We start from the raw sequence: 16062 nt of genomic DNA, 5'->3' as shown, positions 1-16062 counted from the left end.
TGCCATCGCGGCCTCCTCCACGCCATCGCGGCCTCCTCTATGCCATCGTGGCCTCCTCCCAGCAATCATTAAAGATGAACGAGAGAGCAGAGGGACTTTACCTTCATCAGACAGCCCTACCAAGGTGTTCAACTTGCTCCTGCTGCCCTCAGAGGCCAGCGTGTACACAGTGTCCATTGTCGTCATCCTCCCAGCAGAGATGGGGGCACGTGCGGAAGGTGAACCTGGAGGAAGCAGAGGAGAAGGGGAGGAAGTGTAGACATTGCATGTGTGTGTGGTGCCACCGCAGCGGAGCAGCTCGGTCGGTGCTACCCGCTCCTCGCACCCCCCCCCCCCCCCCACGAACGCACGCACGCCCCACTAAACACTCAACATGCACCCCCGTAGGGTCTCGAGGAGGGATCACCTGGTATGATGGGTTTTCACCCGAGGATCCCAATAGCAGGGACGTTCTACGGTTTCCCCGGACCAGGAAATTGGCTGAGCCCCCCAGACCGGATTACATGGCGGCCCCCCAAAAAGGGGACATAGAGCTTTATAGGCCGGCCGCTATGAAGCATACACAACACGGAGGGGGGGGGTGGGACCTTCAGCCAGAACCCAGCGGCAGAGTAAACAGTGGGGTGGGAGGGAAAAGCCCCTAGGCAGATAAGAGCTGATTTAAGTTGGAGTTCGATGAGTCAACGGCGAGAGACGCGGGTACAGAGACAATGGGAAGGGGGGGGATGACGCGACTCCCCCCCCCCCCCCCCCAACGGCCAGAGCGCTCAAAACGGCCGGAAAGAGGATTCGATTGGATGCTCAGGATGACGTCATATGACCCGGGGATTAACGGGTTTCGGGAACATAAGGGGGGCAGGAGGGCAAATTGGATCAGAGTCCTTCTAGAGCGGCTTGAGAGGCCAGCCGTCCTCAACGTCCGTGCGACGCATGCAGGGTGGAGCTGAAAACGATCAGTCAGAAAAAGTCCCTAAGGCGAGCATCTTCCCCAGCCCCATCAGGCAGCTGAAGAGGTGAGTGGGCACGGAAAAGGGAGGCCAATTCAGTCAGCTCGAGCTTAGGGGATAGAGGCACTCTGAGACGGGTAGGTGATAGGGGGAAGGGTGCTGGCTGGAGGGGGTCATACACGGGGTACCTATTCGCTCCGGGAAATAAATCTTAGCACAGACTGCCGTTGTGACGCGTGGTGCATGTGTGCGTGTGAAGAACGGTGGGGCAGCGATCGGCGTACGACGGTGTGTGGGTGACCATAAATCAGTGTGGGTGTGACGCGCGCGCACATGCAAATAAATAATTAAATAGAGGGACGCTTGACCGCGCCGTGAGCGTAGCGCGCAGAGATTAATTGATTCCGAGCGCCGTTGGCTTGTTGACACAACGGCTTAGTGGAAATCATTAATTAAACCCCACACAGCGGCGAGTCAAACCATTACGTAATCCACGCGGTTAGAACACGCGAGTGGGGGTAGGCGCGCGCGTAATCAACCCCCCTAGGCGGTCCGAGAGGACCCGGGTACGGGGGGGGGTCACCCGCTCGGGGGCGCGGGGGACCCCGAAAGACACAAACGCGGTGGGGACGGGGGTGGGGGAGGCAAACATCGCACCCCCCCGCGCGTGGAGGGGGGCATCAGCCCCCACCAATTAGACGTGGCGCCCCCCCCCCGCTCGTGGAGAGTGAGGGGGGCATCAGCACCCACCAATTAGACGCGGCGCCCCCCCCCCCCCCGCTCGTGGTGAGTGAGAGGGAGATCAGCCCCCACCTAATGGGGAGTGGGGAGGGGGGCACTAGCCCCCACATGTGCACGTTTAACTTCTTTCGCACCGTACGGAGCCAACCGTGCTCATCGGAGGATAGGTGTGTGCGTGGGTGAGTGACTATGTGCGTGGGTGAGTGACTATGTGAGTCTATGTGTGTATGTTGAACTTATTTCGCACCGTACGTAACCAACCGTGAAAATCGTTGAATGAAGACCCACGCAGTTTTCGGGGTGAGGATCCTGATGCCTTCATCCAGCAGCGGATTGACAAAGCGGCAGAGAATGAGTAAAGGGAGCAAAACGTTTGGCCATGAAAGCACACACCTCTGTTATGATTCAAGTTGAATAAAACGATTTTAATAACATTGCTCTTCGTCAGCAATGACCTATCCACTGCTGGATGAAACCCTCCCCAAGGCCATCGCCATCTCACACCGCCCTGCGATGATGCAACGATGCAGCCAGCTGGTGTCACACGAGCCGATGTCATCGCTCCGTGTACTCCTCTCTCTTTGGCGTATTCACTCCATTTCAACTTCTATCATTATTATGATGCTACTACTGTAATAACCCTCAAACTAAACTGAATCGATTTCTAAAATTGAATTGTGATAAACGATTGCAGGAATGAGTGGATATGGAGATAAAATGAGAACACATTTTCGTTTCGAACGTCTTCTTAAGAGTCCGACAATGTACCTAACCATTCACACCCTCCCTAATATCGCACCACGATTCCACAAGGCGTCACCATTCAATTCCAGAATCCATGATCATCTCTGCACGGCCTTACACCCAGGAGAGCCTCACTTCGCTGACGAGTCTCAAGACACGTTGGCAGGAGAGGGTCCCGCGTTCCCTTGGGGCGCCATGGTGCCTAGGAGATGTTAACTCCCTCGCCTGGTATACAGGAGGTCGTGGGTTCGATCCCGACCCTGACGCCTGCTGCTGTATATTTGGAGTTTGCGTGTCTCTCATCATCATCACGGTGGCTAGGAGATGTTAACTACCTCGCCTGCTGCTGTATATTTGGAGTTTGTGTGCGTCTCTCTCTTCATCACGGTGGCTAGGAGATGTTAACTACCTCGCCTGGTATACGGAAGGTCGTGGGTTCGATCCCCTAACGATGCCTGCTGCTGTATATTTGGAGTTTACAAATCAACTCAGCAGCAGTTACAAATACACTTTAGTTTAAAACAAACAAATAATTGTAATTTAACATCACCACGGACTGGTTAGAGCGGCAGCTCCCTCCCCCACACCAACCCATCACGAAAATTAAAGGCGCGCCAAGCGGCGAGCGACAAAACAGCACTCACTGTTGAAGTCGGGAATCGGTCGACTCGCTACAATAAACACTCAAAGTCCGTATACTCACAACGAATTAAACGAAGCGGATGTTCACAACGAGATAGTTTGTGAGAGAATATCGCAGAGGAGAGAGAGAGGAGAGAGACACCCCGCCTGAGTGTGTCACGGAGCAGCTGGCGCTGAGGCTTCTGAGTCTCCTGCTGCCTGGCAACGGGACGCCTTGGGCGGAGGGAGGGAGAGCAACACTCCCCCCCCCCCCCCCCCCAATTAAATAACTTAAAATCACCAAAGTTTGATTTAAAGCTTTTAAAATCACCACTTAGATGGTTATAAACATCATAATCAATTAAAGTAACGTTTGCTTATTACTCGTTGAGGCGTAAAGAATACGTTGGATAGTTGGTGGGGGAGGTTTAATAGCCCTCCCCGAGTGCGATGGATTGACCCAAACCTCCCCCGCCAGCAAATGGTACAGCCCGATTAGCCCACGGAGATTCCCGCAAGGGGGCTTTATCGATTCGTTAGCAATGTTAAAGATGGAAATCGGTTCGTGTCGATCGGGATAAACCGATGGAATCGCGCCTCTCGGATAATTAACTCCTCGTGGGTGTCGTTGTGCAATGTTGAGCTTGGCGCTAAAGGAATCATGACAGCGTAACACGCGGGACGGCAGGTGGAAGTCAGAATCGATTCGGAATCGGAATCGCGGCACGCAATCGTAAACAATATAATCGCATGCTGTGTTCAGAATCGGTCTTGAGACTGGAGGAATCCGATGAGCAGGATAAGAACGTTACAAAAACAATGCAAAAGCACGATAGTAGTGCAAAGCACAAGAAAGGAAACAAATCACTTTAAAAGATATACAAGAATATGAATCACTGCAGTCACGAAAGCTTTAAATAAAAAAATATAACTAAGCTATTTTAAATAAACTAATTAAAATGATGACCGTAACAAAAATAATAATCGTGGTGTTCGATTGGAGTGCGTGGTCTCTCGAAGCACTATGATGTACCAACTCCACTACCAACGATTCTATCGATTACGACTCCGTGGTCGAGTTTCGATTTCCTTCCCCACCCCCCCCCCCCCCCCCCCCGTTAATTCTCCGTCAGATGATTTTTCGATTTGTGTCGCGATTTTCGAACTCCGCGATCATTGCAGCTCCGCGATTATCCAAGCGCCGCGATTATCGAATCGCCGTGATAATCGCGATGCAGTGTTCCCCACGATTACAATTCCCATGTCGTCGTTGCCGTTGTTATCTTCTGCGCGCTTTCCGTAATCACACAAATATTGACCTTGATCGCAAGTTGTTTAACCAAATTATTACACTCCACCGAAAAGACAAGCCCTTGGCGGTGAGCATTGCCGCTAACCGCATGGGAGAAACCGATGGGAATGACAGATTGCCAAAGAGTCTCGCCCACTCCACCACAATCCGCGAAGATTGCCGAACAAGCTGAGTCATCCTCTTTGGTTCTATTGGGTAAAATCAGTTGAAGGGACGAGACAGTCTCGTCCCTTCACCTGATGAAGGCCGCTTGTGTTGTGGCCGAAACGTTGTGATTTTTGTTATTTTATTTTTTACCTACGTGACTTTACCCAATAGAACCAAAGAGTATGGATCCTAGCAGTCACGAAAGCTTTAAATCTAGAAGCTGAGTCATCCTGCGCGTGTTAAGAAGTCAAACGCGGTGAGCCACAAAAGGTGCGGCCACCCCTGCTACGAATGGCCAATTAGTTGGCAGTTACAATGCTGCAAATACGCAGGGGGCACTTATGAAAATTGAGTGGCCACGCGGTTCGGTGTTTGTCCGTGGGTCTTCTCGATTAAGTTCTAGGCCATGGTTGGGTCCATAGCTGCGCTACGAACCCGGTGTCCCGAGTTCGATTCCCACTCGCGGCCAATACCGGTGACGACTTTATCTGAACGGGTCCTGGGCCCCCCCTAGATCGACTCAGCCTCAAGTGAGTACCTGGTGCGGTGTGTACACATCGCCACTGGGGAGTCTCTGAACCCAGTGTTAATCTATGGGTCAATGTGAGTCTCTGAACCCAGTGTAAATCTATGGGCCAATGTGAGTCTCTGAACCCAGTGTTAATCTATGGGCCAATGGGAGCCTCTGAACCCAGTGTTAATCTAATGGCCAATGTGAGTCTCTGAACCCAGTGTTAATCTAGTGGCCAATGTGAGTCTCTGAACCCAGTGTTAATCTATGGGCCAATGTAAGTCTGTGAACCCAGTGTTAATCTATGGGCCAATGTGAGTCTCTGGACCCAGTGTTAATCTATGGGCCAATGTGAGTCTCTGAACCCAGTGTTAATCTAATGGCCAATGTGAGTCTCTGAACCCAGTGTTAATCTAGTGGCCAATGTGAGTCTCTGAACCCAGTGTTAATCTATGGGCCAATGTAAGTCTGTGAACCCAGTGTTAATCTATGGGCCAATGTGAGTCTGTGAACCCAGTGTTAATCTATGGGCTAATGTGAGTCTGTGAACCCAGTGTTAATCTATGGGCCAATGTGAGTCTGTGAAACCAGTGTTAATCTATGGGCTAATGTGAGTCTGTGAACCCAGTGTTAATCTATGGGCCAATGTGAGTCTGTGAACCCAGTGTTAATCTAGTGGCCAATGTGAGTCTCTGAACCCAGTGTTAATCTATGGGCCAATGTGAGTCTGTGAACCCAGTGTTAATCTATGGGCCAATGTGAGTCTCTGAACCCAGTGTTAATCTATGGGCCAATGTGAGTCTGTGAACCCAGTGTTAATCTATGGGCCAATGTGAGTCTGTGAACCCAGGGTTAATCTATGGGCTAATGTGAGTCTCTGAACCCAGTGTTAATCTAGTGGCCAATGTGAGTCTGTGAACCCAGTGTTAATCTATGGGCCAATGTGAGTCTCTGAACCCAGTGTTAATCTATGGGCCAATGTGAGTCTCTGAACCCAGTGTTAATCTATGGGCCAATATGAGTTTCTGGACCCAGTGTTAATCTATGGGCCAATGTGAGTCTCTGAACCCAGTGTTAATCTAGTGACCAATGTGAGTCTCTGAACCCAGTGTTAATCTATGGGCCAATGTAAGTCTGTGAACCCAGTGTTAATCTATGGGCCAATGTGAGTCTGTGAACCCGGTGTTAATCTATGGGCTAATGTGAGTCTGTGAACCCAGTGTTAATCTATGGGCCAATGTGAGTCTGTGAAACCAGTGTTAATCTATGGGCTAATGTGAGTCTGTGAACCCAGGGTTAATCTAATGGCTAATGTGAGTCTGTGAACCCAGTGTTAATCTAGTGGCCAATGTGAGTCTCTGAACCCAGTGTTAATCTATGGGCCAATGTGAGTCTGTGAACCCAGTGTTAATCTATGGGCCAATGTGAGTCTCTGAACCCAGTGTTAATCTATGGGCCAATGTGAGTCTGTGAACCCAGTGTTAATCTATGGGCCAATGTGAGTCTGTGAACCCAGGGTTAATCTATGGGCTAATGTGAGTCTCTGAACCCAGTGTTAATCTAGTGGCCAATGTGAGTCTGTGAACCCAGTGTTAATCTATGGGCCAATGTGAGTCTCTGAACCCAGTGTTAATCTATGGGCCAATGTGAGTCTCTGAACCCAGTGTTAATCTATGGGCCAATGTGGGTTTCTGGACCCAGTGTTAATCTATGGGCTAATGTGAGTCTCTGAAACCAGTGTTAATCTAAATCTCAGGCGTCATGGTAGCGAACTATCCCATTGTGGTAGCCAGGCCGCTTCTGAAAAAATAGCTACACACCTTTTACCTGGGAACTTAAAAATATTGTTGATAGTTTCTACATTTCCGTATTTTTCCGCATTTCGCCCGCATACACATATAACCCGCAGACACATATACCCCGCAAAAATAGCGTTTTGTGTAAAACAAATTTCAGATAGCCCGCACCTCCATTTACCCCGAACGGGTCTTGTTTTGTTTGTAAAAAGTTGTATACCCCGCGGGAAAATACGATACTTTAACAGGTGGTAAGCTTTCGCGAACAATATCCATAATAAAAAAAATTGGGGGGGGGGGGGGGTGGTTAGATCGTATATACAGTGAGAGAAAAAAGTATTTGATCCCCTGCTGATTTTGTACGTTTGCCCACTGACAAAGAAATTATCAGTCTATAATTTTATGGTAGCTTTATTTGAACAGTGAGATACAGAATAACAACAACAACATCCAGAAAAACGCATGTCAAAAATGTTATAAATTGATTTGCATTTTAATGGGGGAAAATAAGTATTTGACCCCTCTGCAAAACATGACTTAGTACTTGGTGGCAAAACCCTTGGTGGCAATCACAGAGGTAAGACGTTTCTTGTAGTTGGCCACCAGGTGTGCACACATCTCAGGAGGGATTTCGTCCCACTCCTCTTTGTAGATATTCTCCAAGTCATTAAGGTTTCGAGGCTGACGTTTGGCAACTCGAACCTTCAGCTCCCTCCACAGATTTTCTATAGGATTAAGGTCTGGTGACTGGCTAGGCCACTCCAAGACCTTTATGTGCTTCTTCTCCTTTGTTGCCTTGGCCGTGTGTTTTGGGTCATTGTCATGCTGGAATACCCAGCCACTACCCATTTTCAATGCCCTGGCTGAGGGAAGGAGGTTCTCACCCAAGATTTGACGGTACATGGCCCCGTTCATCGTCTCTTTGATGCGGTAAAGTTGTCCTGTCCACTTAGCAGAAAAACACCCCCAAAGCATAATGTTACCACCTCCATGTTTGACGGTGGGGATGGTGTTCTTGGGGTCATAGGCAGCATTCCTCCTCCTCCAAACACGGCGAGTTGAGTTGATGCCAAAGAGCTCCATTTTGGTCTCATCTGACCACAACACTTTCACCCAGTTGTCCTCTGAATCATTCAGATCTTCATTGGCAAACTTCAGACAGGCATGTATATGTGCTTTTTTGAGCAGGAGAACTTTGCAGGCACTACAGGATTTCAGTCCTTCACGGCGTAGTGTGTTACCAATTATTTTCTTGGTGACTATGGTCCCAGCTGCCTTGAGATCATTGACAAGATCCTCCCGTGTAGTTCTGGGCTGATTCCTCACCGCTCTCATGATCATTGCAACTCCACGAGGTGAGATCTTGCATGCAGCCCCAGGCCGAGGGAGATTGACAGTTCTTTTGTGTTTCTTCCATTTGCGAATAGTCGCACCAACTGTTGTCACCTTCTCACCAAGCTGCTTGGTAATGGTCTTGTAGCCCATTCCAGCCTTGTGTAGGTCTACAATCTTGTCCCTGACATCCTTCGAGAGCTCTTTGGTCTTGGCCATGGTGGAGAATTTGGAATCTGATTGATTGATTGCTTCTGTGGACAGGTGTCTTTTATACAGGTAACAAGCTGAGATTAGGAGCACTCCCTTTAAGAGTGCGCTCCTAATCTCAGCTCGTTACCTATATAAAAAAACACTTGGGAGCCAGAAATCTTTCTGATTGAGAGGGGGTCAAATACTTATTTCCCTCATTAAAATACAAATCAATTTATGACATTTTTGACATGCGTTTTTCTGGATTTTTTTGTTGTTATTCTGTCTCTCACTGTTCAAATAAACCTACCATTAAAATTAAAGACTGATCATTTCTTTGTCAGTGGGCAAACGTACAAAATCAGCAGGGGATCAAATACGTTTTCCCTCACTGTATACAGGGTGCTTGAAAAACATTTTTTAACACTTCTGGGAAATTGCAACAATAGCACAAGAAGTGTGCCTCCTCCGGGCTCTGGAGACCACATGGAGAAGATTCCAGGCACACGTTGACAATGTGAACATGTGGAGACTCTTTTACTTTTTTAATCTACTAACATACTTTGGTATCGTGTTTTATCCGTGATTTTTTTTTCATTAAAAACGATAGTCCCATATAAGTGTTGAACAAAATTGTAAATACCCTATATAAATGTGTCGTTAAACCCGCCGCCACCCGACACAGCCAATAAGTGAGGTTTTTTTTAGCCACGTAAACAGAACGTGTCAATTCGTTACGAGTGGAGCACTTACCAACTTGTGTTGCCTCCGAAACGTCGTGATTTGATTAACTTTATTTTTTATTTTTGCCTACGTGACTTTACTGAAAGAATCAAAGAGTATGGATCATTGCAGTCACGAAAACTTCAAATCTAGAATCACTTAGCGGCTGTGTCTCGACATTTCGCCGTGTTCGTCTTTAATCCCAAAGTGAGCCCTCCCGCCCGGGAAAGTCCATCTGACCGCGCCTCCGTCGCCGCGTGGAACGCCTCGCGCACCGCGAACCGAGACGCGCCGTGCCCTAAAGGATTTGGGTTTTGGTGCCACGGGCGGGACATAGGGGGGAAGTCTGCTTCGCCTCGCCGAAGTTGACTTCACGTTTATTTTTTTTATTTGTTGTCAACTCGCTGGAATGCACCCTGGCGGGTGCGGGGTTGACGGTCGCGCCGAGGAGGAAACTTCACGGCACTCAGGTGGGTCTGCATGTACACACGCATGTACACACGCATGTACACATACACAACAAGACAAAGATCCCCTGCATAGCCTTAACAAACTGTTGTGGAAAGTGCTGTTAGCGAGTGGCGCCACCTATGAAGGGGGTGGGTGGCCAGAACCACGCCCGGGCCGTCTTTGTCTCCCCAGTGGCGATGTTTTTTACGCACGGCACCAGGTACTTATTTTAGGCGGAGTCGACCTAGGGGAGGCCCAGGACCGGATCAGGTAATTGTCACTGGTGTTGGCCGTGAGCGTGAATCGAACTCGGGTCGCCAGGTTCGTAGCGCAGCGCGCTAACCGCTACACTACCGCTCACACGCGTACACACACACACTCGTACACACACACTCGTACACACACTCGTACCTACACGCGTATACACACAGACACTCGTACACACACACAGACACTCGTACACACACACAGACACTCGTATACACACTCGTACCTACACGCGTATACACACACAGATACTCGTACACACACACACTTGTACACACACACACACTCGTACACACACAGAGACACTCGTACACACAGTCACTCTTACACACACACAGACACTCGTACACACACACAAACTCGTACACACACAGACACTCGTACACACACAGAGACACTCGTACACACACAGAGACACTCGTACACACACACAAACTCGTACACACACACAGACACTCGTACACACACACAGACACTCGTACACACACAGACACTCGTACACACACTCGTACCTACACGCGTATACACAGAGAGACTCGTACACACACAGTCACTCGTACACACAGACACTCGTACACGCACACACTTGTACACACACACACACTCGTACACACACACAGACACTCGTACACACAGTCACTCTTACACACACAGACACTCGTACACACACACAAACTCGTACACACACACAGATACTCGTACACACACAGACACTCGTACACACACAGACACTCGTACACACACTCGTACCTACACGCGTATACACACAGACACTCGTACACACAGACACTCGTACACACACACAGACACTCGTACACACTGGTACCTACACGCGTATACACACACTCACAGACACTCGTACACACACAGTCACTCGTACACACACAAACACTCGTACACGCACACGCTTGTACACACACACGCGTACACACACAGACACTGGCGTTGTCATTCCACGTGTAGCTAACATTCTGTCCCTTGCACACATCCAGGGAGTCTAACCCAGGGCCCTCAACACGTGTGGTTTAGAGTCTCCGACGTGGCCATGATAAACCGCAGTGACTGTGACACGGGAGTGCCCTGCTGTGGCGGTACTTCTGGCTATCTGTCCGCATTGTATTTTGCGTGGCGTTTGCAATTTACGTGCGAAGTTCCTCTGGCCATGCGTGGCCAGCACCGTGCGCTCGATGTTCCGGTTGAGTCGACCTGACGATGTTCGCCGTGAGCGGCAATCGAACTTGGGTGCGCTGGATTCGTAGCGCGCTAACCACTGCGCCACCGCTTCTCACGTATACACACCTACACCTACACACACACCTACACGCATCTACACAACAACAACCGCCATTCGCCACTAAGTGGCGCTGACGTCACCACGACGCTTGTGCCAGGCCATGTGCACCTTGAGGCCACGTGTGGCCAAGTGTCGAACGCCCGCCGGCAGGAGGTCACGAGGCAGACCCAAGTGCCACGGGTCGACTGACTAAGATGACTGAGATGGCTGGCTGATGCACCACCTGTGCTCCCTACTGTGCCAACCTTCTGTGCTTTAGCCATCTGGCGCTCCGTTGTTGTTGGAGGGCGACTACCTCCAACTGCCCAGTAGCGTCCTTCACGAGCCTCCTCCACAGAGGCCGATCTTGACACCGCTGGTACCAGTCATCGGCAAGTCCACTCAGCTCCACGTCCTCCTGTACCACATCACTCCATCTCTTCTCTAGCCCGTGCCGCGCCCGTTTAGCCCCCTCTGGCCGAACAAAAGCTGTTTCGACATGCGGTGGCTGGGCATGCGGGCTACATGACCCAGCCAAAGCAGCCTTGCCTGCCGGAGGAGCTCACACAATCCAGCCTGGTTAAACCCAGGATGGATCGTATGTTTCTAACCGGCGAATATGTTCCATTAGGAGAGTCCCCTCTACACACAAAGATAAAGATCACCCATATAGCATTAACAGACTGTCGGGGCAAGTGCTGTTAGCGAACACCTATGAAGGCCGGAACGGTATGTGTGGGTGGCCAGCACCACGCCCGACCGCCTTTGTCTCCCTAGTGGCAATGTTTACACACCGCACCAGGTACTCATTTGAGGCTGAGTCGACCTAGGGGAGGCCCGGGACCGGTTCAGATAATCGTCACTGGTGTTGGCCGTGAGCGGGAATCGAACCCATGTAGCCAGGTTCATAGCGCAGCGCGCTAACCGCTACACTATCGCTCCCTACACACACACATACACACACACCTACACACACACGCACAGCCACGCACAGCCTTGTCAGCCTGAGTGAGCGAGCGTTCATGTTAAGACGCAGGCAGAGACATGCAAGAGGTGAGTGGAACACCTCTACACACGCATACCACACGTACACCACCACACACTGTACTCTACTTTTAATATGTACTACGGTAACACCCGTACATACACACGCGCCTATGAAGGCCCACACACAGGTACACACACACACAGGTACACACACAGGTACACGCACACACGCACAGGTACACACACACAAACACAGGTACACACAGGTACACACATACACAGGTACACATACAGGTACACACAATTACAGGTACACATACAGGTACACACAATCACAGGTACACACACAGGTACACACACTTACAGGTACACAAACACAGGTACACAAACACACAGGTACACACACAGGTACACACACAGGTACACACACAAGGTACACAAACACAGGTAATCACAGACAACACAACACTGCCATTGTATTCACCACCCCCCACCACTCCACACACACACCCTTGTTGACACACCCGTGATCACACTCAGTCACGCTTTTATCACCTCGCGCAAAGCGGTCGTGTGCTCGGCGTGGAGCGAGCGAGAGGGGAGAGAGCGAGGGGGCAGTTCGAGTGGGGCCAGCGGCGACTCCTTCGTCACGTCACCGCGCACGTGCGCGCAAGCCTTCACACGCAATAGCCCACGTGACTTCCGACAGAACAACACGTGCTCCTCGACTTTGCACAGCAGCAGCAAAAATAACAACAATCGCCGTCCGCACACTCGAGTGGCGTCATGCACTATTTGTACGGTTAATTTATTTCGCACCGTACGTAGCCGACCGTGCTGATCGGAGGTGTGGGTGAGTGAGTAGGTGAGTGACTATGTGAGTCTATGCGTGTGCGTTGAACTTCTTTTTCACCGTACGCAGCCAACCATGCTAATCCGAGGATGGGTGAACTTCTTTCGCGGGGTGAAACAAAATACCGATAATACTTCTGTAATAAGCGAGCGCCATCTGCATAATTGAGGGGTTATACTTTACACACTGTCGTACAGTCCACGCCTTATCAGTAGTCGGGTTTTATCTGGAGGAAAGGTTAATGGGCGGAGCTAGCATGGAAGCCTCTGGAACGTTCTTGAAGGTTCCTAGAGGGGCGTGGCCAGAGGCGGGGCTTAGCCTCGGAAAAGAGACTGGGGTCGGTGGTTGAAGATCGTAGAGGAGCTCCCCGTCACTGCTGCCCCGCAAACTCCACCAGCCACGTGGCGGCACGACCTCCAGCCGCTTAGCCGCTCCCCAGCGCTCCGCCAGCCCGCGGTGCGGTGGAGATCAGCGGGGTGAGCGCCACGTGGCGCGGGGCAGCACAATCACGCCAATAAAGAAACGACAGCATCCGCGTAACGAGAGGAGCCGTGGCTGTGATAGAATCTTTAATAAATATTAAATAAAGTTCTGCCGTGTCGGAGCCACTTATTACACTTCTTATTGTATTGTGTCGATTTTGGCACTGTATTGAAAACAGATTTTTGACTCTGACTTGAACCCTGACCTCCCTATCCCAGAGGCCATGGCCGCCACGAGGGCAAGTGGGCGACTCTCAGAAGCCGATCGACTCCGCAAGGGAATCCTGGAGCTCATGGACACAGAGGGCTCCTACATCCAGGTGCCGGGGGTTCATAATGGCCGTGTCGGACACTGAACCAGCAGTGTTAAGATTCTGGGTTCAAGTCCTGGGTCTGAGTGTCCCTATCTTAGAGGGCTCATGTCAGAGAGAGAGTGGTTGTGTTTAAGTCATCGAGATATCTCTCTCATTCAAAGGGCTCATAATGGCCGCGTCAGAGACACTGAGCCAGCACTGATGAGAGGCTGGGTCAGATTCCAGGGTTCAAAACAATCGTCGGTCATTGTTATAATTATAATAATAATGCCAAGTACTTTTACAGGAAAGCTTCATTGAGTCTCTCAGCTACAGTGCAGTAGCAGCAGCAGCAGCAGGGCAGCAGCAGGCAGCAGCACAGCAGCAGCAGAGCAGCACAACAGGCAGCAGCAACGCAGCAGCAGCAGCACAGAAGGCAGCAGCACAGCAGCAGTTACATGTCAGGAATGACCAGATGCGGTTCTCATGTGGAGAGAGTTTCATGGCCTCAGGCCACTGATCATTGTTTTTCTTTTATGCTTTCACAGGACCTGATAGATTTACGAGATCATTATCTTGAACCTTTAAAGCTGGAGGAATTTTTCACTCACCTTGAGGTATGAATTGCACCGGAGGTTCCGATTTAGCTGATTTATCTGGAGACGCAGTTTCCGAAAACCTGGTTTTAGGATCGGTGTCTTGAGACCAGGTGTCAGGATCAGTGTCTTGAGACCTGGTGTCAGGATCGGTGTCTTGAAACCGGGTGACAGGGTAAGTGTCTTGAGACCGGGTGTCAGGATCGGTGTCTTGAGACCTGGTGTCAGGGTTAGTGTCTTGAGACTGAGTGTCAGGATCAGTGTCTTGAGACCAGGTGTCAGGATCAGTGTCTTGAGACCAGGTGTCAGGATCGGTGTCTTGAGACCTGGTGTCAGGATCGGTGTCTTGAGACCAGGTGTCAGGATCAGTGTCTTGATACCAGGTGTCAGGATCAGTGTCTTGAGACCTGGTGCCAGGATCTGTGTCTTGAGACCAGGTGTCAGGGTCAGTGTCTTGAGGTCTGGTGTCAGGATCGGTGTCTTGAGACCAGGTGTCAGGATCAGTGTCTTGAGACCGGTGTCGGGGTCAGTTTCTTGAGACCTGGTGTCGGGGTCGGTGTCTTGAGACCTGGTGTCAGGGTCAGTGTTTTGAGACCCGGTGTCAAGATCAGTGTCTTGACACTGGGTGTCAGGATCAGTGTCTTGAGACCGGGTGTCAGGATCAGTGTCTTGAGACCTGGTGTCAGGGTCACTGTCTTGAGACCGGGTGTCAGGGTCAGTGTTTTGAGACCGGGTGTCAAGATCAGTGTCTTGAGACTGGGTGTCAGGATCGGTGTCTTGAGATGGGTGTCAGGGTCAGTGTCTTGAGACCGGGTGTCACGATCGGTGTCTTGAGACCGGGTGTCAGGGTCAGTGTCTTGAGACCGGGTGTCAGGATCGGTGTCTTGAGACCAGGTGTCAGGATCATTGTCTTGAGACCTGGTGTCAGGATCGGTGTCTTGCGACCGGGTGTCAGGGTCAGTGTCTTGAGACCTGGTGTCAGGATCGGTGTCTTGAGACCGGGTGTCAGGATCGGTGTCTTGAGACCTGGTGTCAGGATCAGCGTCTTGAGACCGGGTGTCAGGATCAGTGTTTTGAGACCGGGTGTCAGGATCAGTGTCTTGAGACCGGGTGTCAGGGTCAGTGTCTTGAGACCGGGTGTCAGGGTCAGTGTCTTGAGACCTGGTGTCAGGGTCAGTGTTTTGAGACCGGGTGTCAGGATCAGTGTCTTGAGACCGGTGTCGGGGTCAGTTTCTTGAGACCTGGTGTCAGGGTCAGTGTTTTGAGACCGGGTGTCAGGATCAGTGTTTTGAGACCGGGTGTCAGGATCAGTGTCTTGAGACCTGATGTCAGGATCGGTGTCTTGAGACCGGGTGTCAGGGTCAGTGTCTTGAGACCTGGTGTCAGGATCAGTGTTTTGAGACCGGGTGTCAGGGTCAGTGTCTTGAGAAGCCACCACCTTGTTTTGAGTCTCAGGTCTCAAACACTGCAAGGGGTAGTCAGGTGTCGGCAGCTGTCCACGATGCTATCGCCTGTCACAAGTGGATTTGTGAAGAGAAGAAAAGAGCCACAGTGCAGACATCTCTTGGTAGGTTTTTTTTTAAGAGAGCAGAGAGAAAATACGAGCACCAAAGGGAATTAGCATCTACATCTGCAGAACATAAAGAACCAGTGGCATCTACAGAACATGAAGAACCAGTGGCATCTACATCTACAGAACATGAAGAACCAGTGGCATCTACATCTGCAGAACGTGAAGAACCAGTGGCATCTACATCTGCAGAACGTGAAGAACCAGTGGCATCTACATCTGCAG

At 50.6% G+C, this 16062-nt stretch overlaps 2 protein-coding genes across 9 annotated transcripts in view; one reads left to right on the top strand and one right to left on the bottom strand.

The window, feature by feature from the left end:
- The window catches only part of CCDC81 (coiled-coil domain containing 81), a 47215-nt gene extending 43348 nt beyond the window's left edge, over positions 1-3867 (bottom strand). For 2 of the 7 annotated variants that reach the window (XM_076053360.1, XM_076053361.1), the window contains exons 1-3: positions 2568-3070; positions 1950-2004; positions 102-224 (exon numbers count right to left, since the gene is read on the bottom strand). In XM_076053360.1, coding sequence (XP_075909475.1) covers positions 102-224; positions 1950-2004; positions 2568-2741 — 352 coding nt within the window. In that variant the 5' untranslated portion in view covers positions 2742-3070. The other 5 variants (XM_076053364.1, XM_076053362.1, XM_076053365.1 and 2 more) reach the window with 5 other exon arrangements.
- Positions 3868-8508: 4641 nt separating this feature from the next.
- LOC116955610 (uncharacterized) overlaps positions 8509-16062 on the top strand; it is a 28697-nt gene continuing 21143 nt past the window's right edge. Inside the window, exons 1-3 of one of the 2 annotated variants that reach the window (XM_032976764.2) lie at positions 8509-9536; positions 13598-13698; positions 14220-14288. In XM_032976764.2, coding sequence (XP_032832655.2) covers positions 9476-9536; positions 13598-13698; positions 14220-14288 — 231 coding nt within the window. In that variant the 5' untranslated portion in view covers positions 8509-9475. Of the gene's footprint in view, positions 9537-13597; positions 13699-14219; positions 14289-16062 lie in introns of those variants that run through there. The other variant, XM_032976766.2, reaches the window with a different exon arrangement.

The sequence above is a fragment of the Petromyzon marinus genome, chromosome 60, assembly GCF_048934315.1.
Source record: "Petromyzon marinus isolate PM22_M1 ecotype Great Lakes invasive population chromosome 60, UKy_Petmar_22M1.pri1.0, whole genome shotgun sequence".
Lineage (NCBI taxonomy): Eukaryota > Metazoa > Chordata > Hyperoartia > Petromyzontiformes > Petromyzontidae > Petromyzon > Petromyzon marinus.
Note: the sequence above shows the minus strand (reverse complement) of the source record. Positions and strands in the feature narration are given on the sequence as shown.